Source organism: Argiope bruennichi, chromosome 2 (assembly GCF_947563725.1).
Source record: "Argiope bruennichi chromosome 2, qqArgBrue1.1, whole genome shotgun sequence".
In the NCBI taxonomy this organism is placed as follows: domain Eukaryota; kingdom Metazoa; phylum Arthropoda; class Arachnida; order Araneae; family Araneidae; genus Argiope; species Argiope bruennichi.
The window spans coordinates 127330789-127352135 of NC_079152.1; the positions used below are offsets into that span (position 1 = coordinate 127330789).

The following is a 21347-nucleotide window of genomic DNA, read 5'->3' on the forward strand; positions in this document are numbered from 1 at the left end:
GTATTTTTAAAAATTTAGCCAGTTTTCAAATTCATATCTAACAACTAATTTCATTTGAATTTTTTTACTAACCTATAAAAATAGTTACATGTCAGAATATCCGTTTTTAAAAATGAAGCAAATAATTAAAAACAAAATCCATTTAAATAGCTTATTCGGCTTTTCAATTAAATTAATAAAATTAACTTCTTAATAATGTCAAACCAAATATAATTAAATTCGCGCTTGTAAATAACGAAGCTTGTACATTTGGGTGGAACGAAAAAAATCGATTTTGATTTTTAATTTGTAATAGCGCGGAAAAGTTGCCTTTCGGTGTAGATAAAATAAATTATAAATAGGAAAAATATTGTAGTAGGTCTTGAGGTGCCACAAGAACATTAAAGTTTCATAAAATTGAAATTTTTGTTGGATTTTAAAGTTTTTTAAAAATTTTAATTTTAATTTGTAATAGCGCGAAAAGTTGCCTTTTGGTATAGATAAGATAAATAAAAAATATAATATATATATATATAATATATATATATATATATATATATAATATATATATATATATATATATATATATATATATATATATATATATATATATATATATATATATATATATATTATACTGGATCTTGTGGTGCCGCAAGGACGTTAAAGTTCATAAAAACGCACTTTTTACAACTTTTTAAGGATTTTTGAGTACCTCGATTATGAAATAAAAGCTTTCATTAGGTATTATCATATGTACAAAAGTATAAAAACAGTTTTACTATTACACTGGCATGGCACTGAGTCGTTGTTATTGAGGTAAAGCGGAGATTGTCTGCATTCGTTGACAAAGACAGAACTGGTTTCAAATCAATAGCTTTGCCGCGTTCATTTGAGTTGGTTAAGGCTGTTATGTAACTGATTAACGTAACTGATTTTTAGTTTTAGTTAGTTAGATTAGTTAGTTTCTGCATGTGTGCTTTGCTGTGAGTAAAAATAGCTCAGTCTAAATTAGTGAAGACAAGACAAATATCGGAGTGTTCAATTGTTCGGAAAATTTAGTGATTTGCTTGAAGTTGAACACACTGCTGATGAATGTAATGCTACTGTTACATTAGACATAACTTCAAAACTGCTTCAGAGAAGGATCCTTCCGTAAGCGGAATATGTGACGCTTTAGTTGACATAATAGAACAAATGTGGTCAAGAGCTTCTATTCCCGTCGCTTCTAGAAAAAGAATTTCAAAAATGATAAAAGCTTGTCATGCTAAATGCAGGAATTTATTAAAGTCTAAAAATAGAAAATAATAAATTTCATAATACATTTTTCAGATAAGTTTAATTTCAACCTCACAGAATTTTAAAAAGAAGCTAGACGTTTATTTGATATTGGTGACTTGTATATAAAAATGTGCCAGTTATGGAATAAAAGGATCTAAACGATTAATGCCCAAACAGGAAAAGGGTTATAGTTAATATTTATATTGCTATCACAAGCGCTTTGAAGAAGAAAGAAACAAGAAAAGTAAAGAACTACGGAGAATAGTTAAGATTAATGAAGAAGGGACAAAATATACTAGTGCATCAGAAGCGATTACTGGCGACAATGACAACGCTGAAGAATAACAATGTTCTTTACAAAAAGAGAAAAACTAACCAGATCCATCAAATAGACAAGAGGCGATAAAACCACCAAGTGCCTGGGTGTTTAATATTAAGTTAAAACTTTATATAGAAGGCATCTGAAGCTGAAACAAATAATATAGGGGACTCAGTTATCGACTTTCCCCGGCAATCTTGTCACATGCATACAGTGGAAAGAGCTGTGATTCTGATGGTCGAATCAGCTGAAAATGTCTGTGGTTCAATCGCAAGAGAAGGATACATAAGAGCAAACATTGACTCACGTGTGAATATGCCAAAATTTAATTGAAAAAAAAATGTTTAAGGTGGCAATGAAGTAGGAACAAACATTTTGCAGCAGCTAAATTTTGTAATCATTAAGGATACAAAATAAAAAATGCAAAATTTGACATAAAAATAATTTTTTTTATTATTATACTTTGTAAATAATAATTTTTTCAAGTTGAAATATTTATAAATATATTTTAAGTCATCTTTTGTAACATTATTTGAACGAAAAATTCATAAAAATATTGTATCAAAGTTTTAAAATTTTTCCATTTTTTACCAACTTTAAGCTCTTTTTGGCACCTCAAAATCTCGTTGTATTACAAGCAGAATTTTTTTTTAATTCTTTTTTAACCTAAAAGCTAATGTTTCACCACTATTGCCAAATTAAAATCTAAGAAAAATTTTAAAAGACCCTTTTAAAAATTTCCATTTTCTCAATTTTTTTACAAATTTCAAGCTCTCTCCTTAAGATAATGTAATATTGCAACCAATTTTTTAAATATTGTTTTTGAACCTAAAAGGCAATTTTTCCGCATTATTACCAAAGTAAAATCTAAGAAAAATTCCCAAAGGCCCTTTTTAAATATTTCTATTTTTTTCAATTATTTTACAAATGTCAAGCTTTTTGCGTCACCTCAAGATATGTAATATTGCAACAATTTGTTTTTAATATTGTTTTTGAACCTAAAATGCAACTTTTCCTCACTATTAACCAACTAAAAAAAATTAAGACCATTTTCGTTCCACTCTATTAAATTTGAAAGAAGCTTGTACATTATTAAAATATTAAATATTAAAATATATAAGAAAATATTTTCTTGTATTATTTATGAAGAATTTAAATACTGATATCAGCATATTTCCCATGTTTCTTAACTCAGATTTAATAACAAAGTTACCCTGTATTATCATTCTTATGGTATTCGACTATTGCAAGATAGATTGTTTTATGTGATATTTTAAATAAATAATGTTCATGAGATATGTAAATCTATTAATTGAAAATAAATACTTATGAAAATCCAAACAAATATTTTATGAAAAGTTTTATCACAGAAATATTATTACATGCTGAGCTATATAGATTTTAAGATATTTAATATTTCAGTGGACGGCTCAAGATTATAAAATATTGTTTAAATGTTGAAATAATATTTTTATTATAAATAAAAAAACAATTAGAAACAAAAAATATTGGTTTTCAGTATGGTAAAATTAGCAATGCTTGAAAATGGAGAGAATAAATTGCTGACAAAAATGTTTGCAAACCACGCATATGAAATGTTAAAAACACATAAATCAGCTCCAATCATTTTTAATTTATCAAATCTAACGAGAATATAACTAAATAATCCACATGATTATTGTATTTACCTCCAAAAGCGTAAATAGCAATGAACTAAATATTATTGTTTTATTCTCCAGGAAATCAACCTACCTGATCTTTCAAAGTCGTAAATTTTCATTTGATTTTATTCGAAAATTATTCGCTCATTATCTTTCATAAGATTTTATTTGTTCATGTTTGTTACTAATATACAATCTCCTCAGCAGATCTGCTAAATATTTTTTTATTTTATTTATTTAAGCATCGATTGATTCGTTCTCGAGGTTTTACTTTCTTTTTAACAACTACACTTAGAGCTTCGGGGTCAAAGGATAGCAAGTCGAAAGAAAAACCAAAAATGCTTTGGAAAAGAATTGTGAGCGAACGTTAAAGAAAAGGATTAAGTTTTAAACTAATATCTTGAATGCTTATTTCCATTATGTTCGACCTTTCTTTTGAAATTGAAAGTGCAAGACGAATTGGAAATCTAAGCAAATAAATTTTGTATATGGTTGTTTTTTTATAAGGTTTTGTTTGTTTATAATTTTTTTTATTTAATTATTCTACCACTATAGTTGTTCAGGTTTTTTTCAACGAAAGAAAAGTATATGTTCTTTAAGACTTTGCTATATGTTTAAAGGAAATTATCCATACTTTGAGGAGTTAAAGTAATTTTGGAAAAAAATAATTTGCAGTTCGACAAATCTCTTTAAATACCTTATCATTTCTGACACATCATTTATTATCTTATCAGTTGGAAATTTCACCATTTCATTATAAAACTGGAAACATGAATCGTGGCAGTTAATCTATACTTCAAGATGACAGAAATAGGACAAAATAATTATAACGTGTATAACAAAATAGTTTTATTATTAATGGTTCGGACTTATTATTTTTTCAGTGTCTAGTGTTCTTGGAAACATAAAATTTCAGTTTATGAATTGAGTCCGTTCAAGAATTTACAGTTAATCTCTCTGTATAAACACACACACACACACACACACACACACACACACACACACACACACACACACATATATATATATATATAAAGTCTCCTCAACATCTTTAAAGAACACAATTTTGCATTCTATTCCTGCTTACAAAATCATCTTATTTTCTGGAAATTTCAAATAAAGTTATTATTTTTTTTAATTTTTAAATGACATTATAATTGCTTTAAGATTGCAAACAGGCACCACTCTTGGAATAGGCACAGACGTTATTCGTAATTTAAGGTAATTAAAGCATTTCTTCAGCTGATCACGTTTCCTGGATAGACTACCAAATATTTTTATATCGGACTTGAAAATTTCTAGGTAAACAATGATATATTGAAATTTCGATTTATAGATCTACATACTGAAAACATTTAATCCTTTTTTTTATTAAAAGAATAACCATGCTCAGTTTTAAAGGGTTAAACAAGACTTTAAAGAATAAAATGTATCAGAATTATTCATCCAAAAATTCAAGGCAATACGATGTTTATCTGCAAATTAAATACAATTTATGTACAAATTTTTTATTACATATATATATATATATATATATATATATATATATATATATATATATATATATATATATATATATATATATATATATATATATATATATATATATATATATATATATATATATATATATATATATATATATATATATATATATATATATATATATATATATATATATATATTGTTTAAAAGATATTCTCAAAGAGACATCATCAGTCAGTTCATGGAAATTTATTGGAAAGCACATCACATTATTAATTTCTATTTCCATGAATTTAATTTCGAAGCATTTTGCCTTGGAAACAAAGTTGAAATACTGAATTAGGGATAAACATTAATGAACAAAAATAAGGAAAAGAAAAATAAATGTTTGAAAAGATTTATAAAAAAAAAATTTTAAACTTTTTCTGGATAGACTACAATATATATATATATATATATATATTTACAATAGATAGATATTTAACAACTGCATTTAAGCAGGTGTTAAATATCTGGGGAAAAATATTTTGCGAATACTTTTCAAATTATTAAGTTCTAATAAGCTAAGTATATAGTTTAAAGAAAAGATTCTTAGTTTGATAAATGATTATCATAAATAATTTTATGATTTTTCTGCCTTGTATAAATACTTTCACTGTTCCTAAATCAGAAAAATCCACTTAACATCCCAAATCGTCAATTTAGTAATGGATCGATGTAAAATATTAGCCTTCCATATTATTGGGAATGCTATTCGAATTTTTATAATAATTATGATGTTTCCGTTGATTTCTTTTTAGATTTTATTTTTATACAATCGCTTTTGTATATATCTGAATTGATAGTAAATTTTGTCAGTTTCTAATTTTAAATCAATAAAAAATTGTGTTTCCTGTGATATTGAGAATTGTCTGTTATCGCAAGGAATACGATTTTATGCACTCGTTCAATTGACAGATCTTTTCATGTGTATGTCATGCTTAAAGTTAGCGTCGGGAATAACAGAGTGACATGAATTTCAAGTGTGTTAATTAAAATGTATGAGTGATAAACAAGAATAGTAATCATTTTTACTGTTGAAAAATGAATTAATGTTATAGCTTTTAAAAATACACTTTGGTGTTAGACTTTGGCATTAAAACACACTCTAGCGGAAAACGTACTTTGGTTTGGAGTGTACGGACTACACTCTTTTTACTTTTACGTTTACTGAAATATAAGAAAACACCATTAAAATGTTATATTGGTAAATACTTAAATCCAATAAAAACATTATTTAAACATATCATTATGTAAATATTCTAACAATGAATTCATGCAGAGCAAACTCACTTTTGTTTGCTTATGAAATTAAATTGTAAATAGATGCAATTCATAAGTTGGAAAATTGCTGAAGAGAATTATATGAGCCCTTTATTTTGAAAATGGGGCAAGTTCATTTTTTGTTATTGCGAGATATTTAAAGGTTTGCGTTTCAATAAATTTAAAAATATTGTTAAGTATTAGTAGATACATTTTTTTTGTATTTTGTGGAACCAGATAATCTAAGTTTATAATCCAATAGTGTTTATAGTGCTGACTAAAAAAATAAGAGTTCCATTATGACTGAATTGACATGCCTCACTTTCAAAATTGAGCCGTTTATTTTGAAAATGGGGAAAGACCATTTTTTGTTATTGCGAGATATTTAAAGATTTGCGTTTCAACATATATATATATATATATATATATATATATATATATATATATATATATATATATATATATATATATATATATATATATATATATTATATTTTGTGGTACCAGATAATGTAGGTTTATAATCCAATAGTGTTTAAAGTGCTGACTAAAAAAATAAGAGTTTCATTATAACTAAATGAACTTACCTCACTTTCAAAATTAAAGAATTATTGCAATCATTCATTTAATTGGGAAATAATAGTTCATCTGCATCAGCCTTTTTTTAAGAATAAAAACAAAATACTATTCAAATTTTTATAAATATTTATTCATTTGATAAAAAGGGAAACAAAACCAAGATTATTCTAGTAGAAAATATAACATAACTACAAACAATTCAGTTTTATTAAGAATTTCAATGAAATTATATATTTTAGTTTATACATAGGTATAATCAATTTGAATTTTATTCAAGATTTAACATTTAAAAAAAATTCATGATGAACGGGAGGTATATAAAGCAATAAATCCATCATACCCTTGTATTTTTCAGATGTAATAAATCTCATTTTTTTCTTACGTAAAAGATAATTTTATATTTCTGAAATTACTTGGAATTTTTTACCTTCCTCGTAGTGTTGACAAATCGATAATCTTAAATTCAAAATCTCGTTCTATCAAAGTTTTGTTGAACATTTTGTATGGTGCATCCGTTGTAAATCTAATCCAGCATATAGTTAATCAATTCACGGTTTCTCCATCGGTATTTTTCTTTCTTTTTAAAACAGCTTTTTCCAGAGGTTGGGTTGAAAATAAATTTCCATGTTTAATTTCATATACTAAAAATTTATTATGTTTTCGACAATTTTGTATTACTTTATAGTAACCCTGGGGAATATGCAAGGAACTGATTTCTGGATTGAATAGTTACTGTCTACTTCCACTCCAAAATCACGATCGTTCGGTAGAAATGAATGTCCTGACAATAAAAATTTATGATCAATGATAATTATTTCGCTGTCACTGGACTGAATAATCGGTGATGGAAGTAAACATTACTATCGACACACAAAATTAAGATATACTTTTTATTATTTCTAAAATACTATACAACCACCGATTTTCAATATCAAAAATAGATAAATAGAAACACCCTAGATTTCAGACATGATGTCAAACGGCAACATTTCCTTCACCATAGAGCAACCGGAGCTAAATTTTGTCGTAATATATTCGGTCAAACATAATTTTAATCTATGATAGACTTGCACCACTTTCAAAATAAACAGATTTTCAATACTGTTAAGAGCTAAAACTTCCATCTCCAAAATGCTAGAATCTAAATATTTTTTTTTACTATAAATGTTTTACTCATAAAAAGATCATAACAAGTTTTATCTATAACTGCCATTATCTCTATTTTTTTCAAAAATGGACTTGGCCCACTTTTAAAATAAACGGCTCATATATCTTTAATGTATATTTACTGATATCTTTATTTAGTAAATATATATAACTACATTCGAAATATAATTTTGAAAAATGCAATAAAGTATTTATATTTTTAAATAAAATAGATTCAAAAAATATCTTTGAAAAATATATTATTAAATCCCAAAGTCGTATTGAAAAGTGAAAAGTAGTATAAAGTTTTTGGGTGAAGTAAAAGCACTGTTGATATTTAAATTTATTACCTATATCCTGAACAAAAAAATAACCTTAAAACAATGGCGTTCGTTGACTAAGCAGCCTGGAATTTTCATTTTTTAAAATTGTAAAGCATTAAGTCAACTTCAAAATCTCTCTAAAGCAGATTACATATTCAGTAATTCAGAACATATTGAGAAGTTATTGCACAGATTTTGAATAGTAAATATGCGTTACATTTTAATTTTAGAGTTTTTTTTTGTAAGATTTTATCGTCATTTAATATTTTGTGAAAACACATTTAAATTGTAGAATAGCAATAAAATCACTATCATGGAAATGTAAAAACCAATGTAATTTTCTTAATAATTCAGTTTAAATTCAAAATTCAAAAGGTTTCAAAAAGAAAATTGTTAAGAAATTCTGAATATTGAATTAAAAATACTTAATATTTTCTAAAAAAAGTAACTTTTTAACATACTTGAATCACCATAAATAATCTGTTGGATCGTTTCTAAATTGATTATTTATATTAAAAAATTAGTATTTCAAAGCATTTGTATTACATTAATTAATTTATGGGATCTACTTTAAATTTATTATTTATATCTAAGGGGAAAAAATCGATTTTTCAACAAATTCGTATTATTAAAGCGGATTTCTAAATGCATGATATATATGGAAGAAAAACAACGCAGATATTGATGCGTTGTAATGTGTTTCTGAACTGATGAAATAATTTTCGACAAACAGAAATAAACCGTACAGAGGAAAACATCTGAAAGAAATATATTAACCGTTAGCTTTGTTACAATTTGGTTAATGCTACCTGATTAATAAAGATCAAAATATTTTATTATTGGTTGGTTAGTTGATGCTTTGATAATATGAGTTTTACTTGATTGGTCTTCGTGAAAGCATTTCAAGGACTTGCCTTCCACGTATTGTCTATTTGGTCTTACTTTTTCATCTTTCAAAAAAAAAAAAAAAAAAAAAAAAAAGACAGAAAGGAATGGATTCTATATGACCATATGTTTTCCCCTTTTTGCTCAGAATATTAAATAGAAAAGTTTTTAAGATTGATTAGATCTAATGTTGTGATTTCAATACACTTGACACTTACGTTAAAAATAAGATAAATAATATTTTCCTGGCTGAATGTACTTTCTAAAGCTCCTTTTACAAATTTGATCAAAGAATGAATATATATAAATCATAATTTTTAAAAAATGCTCATAGCAAAATTTATATCAACTGTAGCAACTGTCTTTAACTATTCCGCCTCTAAAACTTAAATTGCTAAGTATTTTAGTTTTATACTGTTCGGCAAAGTATTCAGAAGGAATTTATTTATTAAATCTTGCTTTAACTTCATATGTACACATGTTTATATATATATATATATATATATATATATATATATATATATATATATATATAACTCCGAAATTTGGCAGTAATCTATATTTTAGATACTGCAATGGGCCGCGGTGGCCTGGTGGTAAGGTCTCGGCTCGTGAGCCTTAATGTTACGTGTTTGAGATCGTCGTATAAAGGGTCTGTTGCGCGTTAAATCCGTCAAGGCCAAACGTTCCCCCGCTGGCGTGGCGTGGTGTGGAGAGGGAAGTGCCAGCTCAGGTGTCGTCCTCATCCTCTGACCGTGGTTCAAAATTACGTGGTCCGTCCCAAAATAGCCTTAGTATTGCTTAAAACGGGACGTTAATCTAGCTAACTTAAATACTACAAATGCGTAGCATATTTTACCGACCTAATTTTTTGAGTTTTGAAATCGAGCTCAACTGTAATTGAACAATCAGATAAACAGATTTCCTCCGAATAATTTTAGTTCAAAATTCGACTGAAATCTTCACATTTGGATTAAAGTCTATATACAAATTTCATCTAACCTAACTCAAAACGCTATTGAGTTATTTTGTTCATACAGACATAATAAAAGAATGTGTTTTTCGAATTCGGGGAAGCCTAAAATGCGGGAATTCATTAAAATCTGAAATTTCTTTTGAGGATTGCAGTACACACTATAACCTTCATTTACGAAAATATATATTGAAATATAATAAATTATTAATTAAATAATTTACCATAACATTTGAATATTTCTGTTTTTCTAACTCATGGTAATGTATATCTACAAACGCATCTGAAAGTACGGTAAATATGTTGTAATGAAGCATGCAAAATATTTATATTCCAAAAGCTTTAATGATTTGGAAAATGTCCATTCATTCGAATTTGCCGAAAACAATCTCATTTTTGTTTTTTAAAATTTCCGTGCGAAGTATAAGATGAAATTCATAGCAATCTTCTCAAATATTTAAAACTTATAATTCAAGTATTGAAGAATACATATAATCAAAAGGAATACCTAAGGAAATTTATGAAAATAACAAAAAAACAACAACCTCCAGTGTTTTCATTGTTATTATTATTAAATCTTGCCTTGCGTTTCAAAAACATTGAAGAGGATTGAATTATGATCAATACAAATGCTTTTGTAAACAAATTTCAGTTCAGCATTGCACAAATGATAAAGTTTAAATAAGAGTGTGCAATATTAATAACAGTAAGATATTCTTTCATATAGTAGATATAACATAGATATTCTTTCATGTTTGTTATTTCATAAATGTTATTAAATTAATAAATATTTTCATTATACACTAATAATTAACATTTCACTATTCTCTTTATGGGAATAACGAATAATATTTATTACAATCAGTTGACAAAGTTTTAATGAAATAAACAGGAAATAGTAGGAATTAAACAGCCTGATCATGAGAAAGTAGATGATAAAAGCTCTCACAAAATCTTATCATCTAGAAAGAAATGATTCACTCGCAATTCATCCATCGTCTTTTTACTGCTTCTGTACATTTTCTTCAGCGAAATAATTGAAAATATCATATAACGGAAATTATGAAGAAAAAATAATTTTATAACATTATAATGAAAGCAGTAATACTTTTCCCATAATTTATGATGCATATTTAAAAATAATATTTCATTTACGGGTTAGTTCTTTATAATAAACTTTGCGTGTATATTTATTTAACATTAACATTTTCTAATTAATACTTGCATAATGGGGACTTTGATTACTTCATATTATTTCGTATTAAAATTCGTTAAAAAAATTATAAGTAATTTCGGTAAAGGTAACATTAATAATAAGTGATTTGATATATAAGGGATTTTTCTGATAACATATCTCGTAATTACAGTTTGAATTATTCGCCTTTTAAATAGCTTAAGAGAATTTTATTTAATACTAGTCGCCTTTGGCAATTAGCCTTATTGTTGGGATATTGACTATATTTAATCGTTTAGGTATATTTTCATATGAGTGATTCCAGAAATTGACATATATTATTTTAATTATCTTTCATATATTCTGTTCATTGAGAAAATGAGCCTTTGAAATGGAGACTAGTCCGTGTCTTGGTTCTTTTAAGCACTTAAATGTCCAATTCCTACATTTTCAAAATATCGAGATATTGTAATTGCAATTTTTTTGTATTCATCTTCCAAATTACACTTGTGATTAAAGGAATTCTTCTTCTTTCGCTTTCGCTATTGGAAGAAAGTAACTCAATATAATACCTGATGAAACAATGAAAACAGTTTAAATTTCAGCGGAATTTTATTCTTGAAATTTAAGTAAATAGTTATCTTTAAAAAATCTACCAAGATTCTAGAAATGCTTACTAAAATATTATATTAATATTAAATATTTTAAATTTTAAGAAAATGTAAAAATCGTTTTCTTGCTGCAATATTTTTGGAAATGGTGAAAGTAAAACATCAAAATTTGGATAATTTCATTTACATTATAAATATTTTTTTTAAAAAAATAATCGCTCCAGGATGCTCATTTACAACTTACGAAACATATATGTACCAAGATTGGTACCTCTTTGTCAGACGGTTTGGTGTGTATATAACCAAGCAGATACACGTGAACATTCATCATTATTATTATTAGAGACATTATTATTATCCTTATTATGCATTAGTGACTGTGCTTGCAGCTCCTGTTCTATATATATAAATAAGAAAAAGAAGAATACATAACATTTAAAATCATATAGTTTCTGAATTTTTATACAACTCCTTAAGAGGAATCATCCATCTGAATGGGAATAGTGATTAATATTAAATATTTCGGATAAAAATATCCTTCTTAGAATCACAGTTTGTCACATATATGTAAAAAAATTGATATATTTATCTTAAAGTAAGGCTTCGAAGTTGCCGGTTTAAAATGTTTAATCATTCATCATAACTGGAAAATTGAAAGAAATAAAATCTTATTACTTGAAATCCTGAATAATAAACTTATTCAAGTGTGTAAAAAGACGTATGATAAGCGAAATGAAGTAAAAAAAATGAAAATATTAAAATATGGGACAACATTAAGGCAAAAAGTAAAAGAAATTCCAATAATATCAAGCGACAGTTATGTTAACATATATATTCAAAAGTATCAAGAGATAAAAGCAAAAGTAAAAATGTTCGAAGAAAGAATTTAATTTTAGAAATTGCAAAATTGCACATATAAATCATATAACTAAACAATAACTTTTGCTTGACATTTTAATGCGGGGCAATTATTTATTAGAGCGATGATTATGAGACAATATTTGTTATAAAATGTGCCAAAATTAATTTTTGAAAAAATTATTTCAATTCGAGAAATATTTCTGTGAAAATGAAATTTATGTCAATTAAGGGCTATTTTTTATAATTTTAGGATGGTGGGAAAATATTTTTTATAAGATGATATATTTGAAATGTTATGGTTTTACTTGCTAAAGAATATATGCATCAAATGTTGTTCTAATCTGTAACGAAGATTTGATTTGTATAAGATTCAATCAAGAAAAATAAACAAACAAAGAGGAATCAATTTTGTATTTGTTTGAATTTATTTAAATGCGACTTCAAATGAAAAGTTATTTTCTATATATAATATAAGAATTAGAGGAAAAACAGCCATAAATTGGGCTACTCTAGAAACAATAGTACTCTCACCTCACCTATCTTCGAATAGTCTACCAGGATTTGAAAAATTGGGCTGCAGTTATGACTCTGTTATATGTGATTCATAGCGGAACTTTTCAAGTTGATAGAAGTCTTTAGCTTCCTACAGCATCCATTGTTCTAACGCTTTTGTTTCAACAGAAAGAATCTTATGTTACTTGTAACAAATACGGAGCAGTCTTAATAAATGGCACCAACTCATCTTAATTTTGTTACTTATCTTCGTTCGGTTCGGTTAGCGAGGTTCCGTAGATGGGTTTTATCACATTGAGATACTATATATGAGATGGACAATTTTGTTAAGGTGATTTATTCCTTTAAGTCGCCAGACTTTCGCAAGAAAAAATATGGTTTTTTGTCTCAAAGGTTCTTATCTTAAAACACAATATCTCACATAATTTTTTATTTGTATCATTCATTTATTTGTATTTTATTTTAAGTATTTATGCTGATTAATTTGAAGGATTGTTGATAATTTTAAACATTAATTTATTAGCGAATAAGCAGCTTCATGAAGATTTCTACTTTATTATTACTTTATCCTTTAGAAATGCGTTCGTATTTAATTGGAAAATGTATCACACGATCTGAAAATATTATGTTATTTATTTTCATATTGTAATTTTTTATTTATCTTCTTCCTCAATTATCGATTTCATTAATAATGACATATTTTTATAACACTTTCATGTGCTATTGTCAAAAAGAATATTAAAAGTATATGCAAAATTTAAGAACATTAAATTACAAATAATATATAGAAGAAAAACGTGAAAGCTCAATTATATATCATATCCAATTAAATGTCTGTTATTAACAGGAAAAGTAAATATATAGTACATTTTTACAAGTAGAAGTTATTCATATCTCAATTTTAATTACAAATTGTAAGTTTTAAACGGAATAAAATTTTATAAAAATAAACATGTTTTTTTTTTCTTTAAAGATAATTATAACAAATTCAAATATGTAACATATTTATATTAATATATTCAAATTAGTAATATATATATAGAATATATTACTACTGTTAATAGTAATATAATAATGAATCCATTTGGAGTGGTCAGTATTTTCTAACTTATTTTTTGGACCCATTTGATGAGAGCCTCATCTAAGTATTTACATTTTTTTTTTGGTATGGAAATACAGTTATACAGATACGTAAGTTAATAAATAAAGTGATAGCGCTTATGGCTCATATTAATAAGTTAAATGATGCATTTTATAATTCACTCAAGGATTTCTTATTGCAAAATTGTCTTTGAGCTACATTTTAAATTGTTTCGAAACAAATTAAATCAAAACATTAATAAAATTGATTACTAATAGCTAATCTTCTACAAAAACGCTATTATGATTTTCATAGCTTTCATATATGAAATAAAATAATCTATTAGAAAACGAATACATCAAAAGCTAAATCATAAGAAATAATTGTTTCTGCTGACATTAAAATATATTTGATGGTAATAGACTTATAAATCTTCACACTGAAGAAAACTAATATGATTCATAAAAAAATGAAATCAATATTTTTTTATTTTGCATGTCAGTTACAGAATTTGGTGATATCAATTATCTCTTGTCGGACTTTTGAATTCATATGCACTTTGGGATAAAATTTTAAATGTTTGCCTTTTAACTTTTAATTTCCAATTTTATCGGCATTTGATTTATGCAGATATGAATTTAATAGAAATATTGTCTTTTTCATATAGTTCTACCTTTAGAGATCAACATTATAGTTCCTGATATTCCAATGAATGCGGGACATCAACAAGATATTACATGCGAGACCAGAGGTTCCCGACCAAAGGCTATGACGTCTTGGTGGTTGGAAAACGAAAAAATCAGAAGCATCCCTTTAGAAACCCACACAGAGGACGGAAACATAACTCTTAGTACTTTGCAGTTCACTCCATTTCCAGAAGACAATGGAAAGACCTTGAGATGCAAATCTGTGAACCCGGTGCTACCCAAAGCTACATTGGAAACAGATATAACCCTTCGAGTTCAATGTAAGTACTGATATTCGTATCTGTTATAAAAAAATGAGATTGAATTGCTTCTAAGAAAGCATACATATTTTATTCATAGACCGAAAAGAAGAAATTTAAATAACTAAATTCTTGCCAGTTATTTGAGTGAATATACGCAGTTCTAAGTCCCATCGGGTGACTCTTCAACATGAAGATAAGAAGCTTGGTTGTTCTAATGGTGATTGGTTCTCGCCATCTGGGTTGATACAAAAATGATGGGGATTGGCTACCTCCTACTGATGATAGGATATACTTCCCACGGGAAGGATTGCATCGTGCCATGTTATGGTCCTTAGGATACAACCTTAGTTCCCACTAGTATTGCTATCGCACAGGTCCGGTCAATCAGATAAATCCGTGTGCCTTAGTGGCAGATCAGAGCGGCTGGTTATGGTTACTCATTTCTAAATCCAAATTAAAATTTGACAGAAAGTTGAAGAAACATCTCACATATGATAAAATTATATATATTAAGACATGCACATGAACAAATTATGAATGTACATATTATGTTAGTAAAAGAAGAATGGAATTGCACCTAAAGAGAATAATTGGAATTTCGATAATAAAATAAACAGCAGATTATTAGTGACAAATATATCTGCTTACAATTTAACATTTTCGTTTAGATTCCATTATAATGGCGGAAATATATGGGAGTAAATTTTATATAGTTTCTTTTAAAAGACAATTGAAGAGAAGTGAACTATAATTTGTGAAAATTAAATGTAAAAGTTATGACCATCACAAAAATAATATTTATCTGAATTTAATAACCAGATATAAAGAGAATGTGGTATTTGAAAGCAATGTAAAATAACTGAAATTTAATGATGCCATTTTTTTCCCCTAAGGATTAACAAAATACAAATTATTATTTTTCTAAAGTGTTTTTACAAATTATTATTTTTCTAAACATGTTTTTACAAATTATTTTGATCCAAAAAACTTTTTAAAATAATTTCTATAGGTGTCTTAGTTTGAAAGAAAGTTTAAACATGGCATTCTACGATAACAATTACAAGGGCAGAAAAAACTTAAGATGGCCCTGCACTGTTTTTTTGTTTTTAAACTTTTTTTGCTTTTCTTTCTTTTTAAATATGCAGTTCCTTCAATTTAAGGAAAATATAGGTCTAGACTTAAGAAGAAGGATTAAAATGAAAGAAAGGGAAAAGAAATGGCTTTTTTCATACTTTTATTGCAGCTACAAGAAGCCATTTCAAGTGAAAATTTTGCATTGTGTAGAAGAAATGCATGTTTTATAAAAAAGCATCATTTTGCTGAGAAATGTTATAGTTTCAGATTAAATATGTAAAGAAAGTCCACATTTCTTTGGTGCTGGAAAAAGTTATTCCATTTACTCCTCTCTTTCATGCATGTTTAAAAGTCATTAATTCTTAAGATTCTTAAATTTTGATAAGAGATTAAAAAAAGTAGAATTTTGAGCAAGGATGTCGAACGATTTCCGTGCTAAAACTATTTTTCCTACATTAAATATTATATTCTATATGAAATATACTCACGTATATATAACAGAAAAATGAATCTACTTATTAAACAGGGATAAAACAAGAAAAATTGTGTTAACTGTTCCTTTTACTAAAAATAAGATATATTAGCTTGCTTCTTTTAATAAGGAAATTAGTTGCATTTTTAATTTAAAAGTTTCACTTAAATTTTCAATTTATTTTTTCCTTGGAAGTTGTCGAATCTAGTTTTAAAAAATAACCATGGTTCTATACTTGATTGATTTTTAAGAAAGTAATTTTTCATTTATTTTATCGAATACGAGTATTTGAATGATTGAATTATAGATTTATTTTAATTTTTTTACTTAACCCTTTCTACGGCCGTGGGAAGTATGCTTCCACGGCCATTTATCAATCTTTGTATGAAATTTTGTAGGTTGGCATAAGTCCTGACATTTTTTTAATAAGTTAGAAACTAAGATGCACCAGTTCTTTATCTCGCACAAAATGATGTGTCTTGGTTTATTACTTAATTATTAATCAACCAAATTAATTAATTAATCAAATTAAATTTATCTAATAAGCTAAATGAATCCCTTTTCTTATTCTAATTTCAAGCCTAAAAATATTTTAACATAATATGACTAGAAAAAATGGCCCTTTAAAGGGTTAAAATATATTATTTTAGCTGTTTTAGAAAAAAAATCATTGGCACTTTGAATACATAAAATCTACTGATGTTATTACTATTTAATGAAGAAAATAATTTAAGACATTCGCAAATTACTTCAACCATCAATAAGCATAATAAATTAGTTAAATAAAATTCTTAATAAATTGAAAAATATTATATTTGAAAAATAAAGATAAAATCAGAATTGCCCATTTATTTGTAATAATTAACTCTGAAAAAATATAAATTCAATTTGAAAATTCTTATCAGCACTATTTCTTTGTAATATTCACTTATTTGAATATTCATTTGAAAAGAAATGGACCAGTTACTTTTAATAATGATAAACAATATAATAAAATATTTTTTGTAAAGATCTTTCGATTTTCAAAAGGGTTCTTTAAGTTGAACATGGAGTATGGTTTTCGTAAAAGAAATGTCTCAGTATGAACCCAGTTTAAATGAAGTTCCTAATGAGTTTTAGCATAGCAATATTAAAATATTGGTCTATATAAAATCTATCAATATTAAATCTAGTCTTAAAGATCAAATGTTTTATCAGCATTGTTGACTGGAAATTTGAAAGTATAATTGCTGAAGGGCCTACAGCTGCCTTCATTCGAACATATATATATATATATATATATATATATATATATATATATATATATATATATATATATATATATATATATATATATATATATATATATATATATATATATATATATATATATATAGAAAATAAAACAAAGACGTTTATTTACACGAAGACATACAAGACAGCACAAAGACGACAACTATATACAGCACAGAAGAAGATTATCTTCAGCCGAGACGTGCAGCATACAAGACTCTCTACTGCAGACAGTAGTGCACAGCTTAGTGTAGCACTAGCTTGACTCCGTCACTGCTCCGCTTATCTCTGGAAGATCAGTTCTTCACCGTCGACTCCACTGCTTTACGACTGCCCGGCAGCTGCGGCTGCTTCCTCTTATAGGTCCCAGGAGGCGGGGCTAGAAGCCTCTCAACCAATCAGGAACGTTCGAGGCGTAACTCGGTTCCTACTGGATAATCTAATCTATTTTGGCGACAAAGTCGCCAAATTTGTCGCGTAATTCCGGGACCTCCGATGCGACACCCGGACTCCGTCCAATACAGATGGCTGTAAAACATTTTTTCCGATGGTGGAACCAACTATGCTGGGAAGCAGCATTACAGATTCGTAACATTATATATATATCTTTAATAAAATTATTGCACTACCCTCAATTATATATCTATTTTACAGATATGAAGTGTGGATATGATGCAGTGATGAAACATTTCTGAAAGAATAATACAATTATTGTTATTGAATAATTAATTTAAGGTGGTAACAAAGTAGTAAAAGTGTACCAAAACTCACCAATATAGCTTCGGAATATGAAGAAATATATGCAAATTTTAGTTGCATATACATGTATATATATATATATATATATATATATATATATATATATATATATATATATATATATATATATATATATATATATATATATATATATTTGATAATTTTATATCTTATGTTATTTTTTATGGTATCTGAGACATTCTGTTTCGTTACACAAGAATTTTTTGCAATATACAATAATATGAGTTCTTTTCGGGTTACGTTATTACAATGCCTTCATGGCATTTCTGTGTTTACCTTCGGGTATACTTTTGTTTCCCTCCAGAATTTACTAAATCATTAGTTATTGTCATAGTTTCAATTTGTCATAAACTTGAAGGAAATTTGTCAAGGAATAAAAAGAAATTATCAGTCAGAATTAAACAATGGTCTCACAAGCAATTCTCATTTATCAGATTGCAAATATTTTTCATTTGCAATCAGATAAGTAATAATGCATAAAATAAAAACAGATGACTTTTATATTTTTAGAATGATTGCATGTCTGCCAATTTTTAGTGACTATTTTTATAATTTGCAGTTCCACCAATACTAAATCTCACCTTGGAACCATCAACTACGGAAGATGACATCAAAGAGGGATCTGATATTTATCTGGAATGCAACCTCAGTGCAAACCCACAGATTCATAATGTCACATGGGAATTCGAGGGTAGTTTAATATCAACAAACATGGCGCTGGGAATCATCATCTTAAATCATACTCTGCTATTACAGAAAGTCCGAAAGGATCATCAAGGCAGATACCGATGTCATTCCTTTAATTCCATTGGAAAAGGCTCAAGTAATATTCTTCATCTTCTTGTGAAGTGTAAGTATTTCAAAGAAGGTAGCTAGATATTAACTCATCTTATAAAGTACAAATTTATTACTGACGCATAAAGCCGAATTCATGTCATTAATATCAAGTATTAAAAAAAAATCTCAAAATAATCTATTTGATTTTACTTTTAAAAGCCTAATTTGAGGAAAATTTAATTTTTTTTTTATTTCCAAGTTCTTAAAACAGAAATTTTGTGAAGATTCGTATCTGAGAAACTTAAGAAAAGCCAAATTGGTATCTTCAAAATTAGTTATAATGACATTTTTATGATATTAATGGAACAGACTGGCTCATAATCCCTCAAAAAATTATTAAAAAATTAAAAAATTTCTCATATCAAAGAAAATATTTTTTTTTCTTCTATAGAGAAAAATTTCTCTTGACAATTTTATTATAAAAAAAATGGATGTTATTTTCTGCTCTTTGTTTCAATGCCAGATTCAAATTTTCAAACAGGGAAATGAGGCAATTGCATTGCTGAAATTCATAACGATTCCATATGAAACTCTATTTTTAATTTTATTTAATAATGTAGTTTTATTAAATTGTAAAGACCTTGAAGCCAAATAAATTAAAACTTAAGTCAAATATTTTTTTTTTAAATATTCACTGTTATTTCAGCGACAACCTAATAAATGAACATCTTAAAATTTATATTATTTTGTTTTATAATTCTAAAAAAATATAGTAATTCATATTTTTTTTAAATGATTCCATAATTAAACATAATTTAAATTGCATTGTTTTTTGATATTTTCTTATAGTTTTATATAAAATTGTTTATAAAAATATTACACATATTAGACTCAATATTTGTGAATATCAAAATATTAGAATTATTCTTTCGAATCTTTCCACAATTAAATGTTTTTGTCATTACACTTTCTCAAAATTTGCTTCATAAATCTATTTATATGAAGAATGAAATAAATTTATTCAAAAAATATTTGGTTTTGAAAGTTTCGGAAGTAAAAGGAGTTCAGAATCTTGCATTGCTTAATGACCCTTAGAAGACTTCCTAAAAATCACATAGGATCACTCTGAACTTCAGAATACGAGATATTCTTCATACCTTCGCAATGAATCGGAATCATTTAAGAAAGGTTCACAGTGGATTCAGAGATACGGAATAGTATTCTACATGTGGCAATGGTGGGCAACTGACTGGAAATAATATTGCTGAATGCGAAGATAGAAAATATTTTGTCACCAAAGAGCATTTTGTTGGCCTCTAAATATTCGTTAGGAAACCCCTTGATCTTTTCCACTAGAGTGCTGAGCACTTTTAAAGATTTAAGAAAATATGTATAAAAATAGTCTAAGAAAAATAAGTCTTAAATTTAAAATATTAGGTAATGTTTATTTTAAATTGGCAACAACATATAATTATCCTAGAATGTTTTTTGCACAAATATATATTTATAATTAATTGTTTGTATCATCGTTAAAATATTTTTTTATTGTTGATAAATAATATACTTATCATTTTAATTACTTTAATTTAATTGCAATTGTGTGAAGTATTATACTGGATGTATAAAATAATTCATAAAATAAAATCCTTATGCAAAATCAACCAAAACTCCAAATTCTATAAACACAAAATTTTTAAACACTGGCAAACAGGCCCGAATTTTCATTGACTGAATGCTATTCAAACTAAAAGCTTTGAAAGAAGTTTTCTGTTAAATAAATGTTATACTTCTTATTTACTTACCAAAAAATGAAATTAATTTCAATGGAGAAGTACTCTTTTAAAAAAATC

At 26.5% G+C, this 21347-nt stretch overlaps 1 protein-coding gene across 1 annotated transcript in view; it reads left to right on the forward strand.

Moving 5' to 3' along the window:
- Window positions 1-21347, forward strand: part of LOC129962329 (nephrin-like) — a 262750-nt gene that overhangs the window by 152627 nt on the left and 88776 nt on the right. The window contains exons 5-6 of the mRNA XM_056076075.1: window positions 14841-15140; window positions 19280-19570. Of these exons, the coding sequence (XP_055932050.1) occupies window positions 14841-15140; window positions 19280-19570 (591 nt within the window). The remainder of the gene's footprint in view (window positions 1-14840; window positions 15141-19279; window positions 19571-21347) is intronic.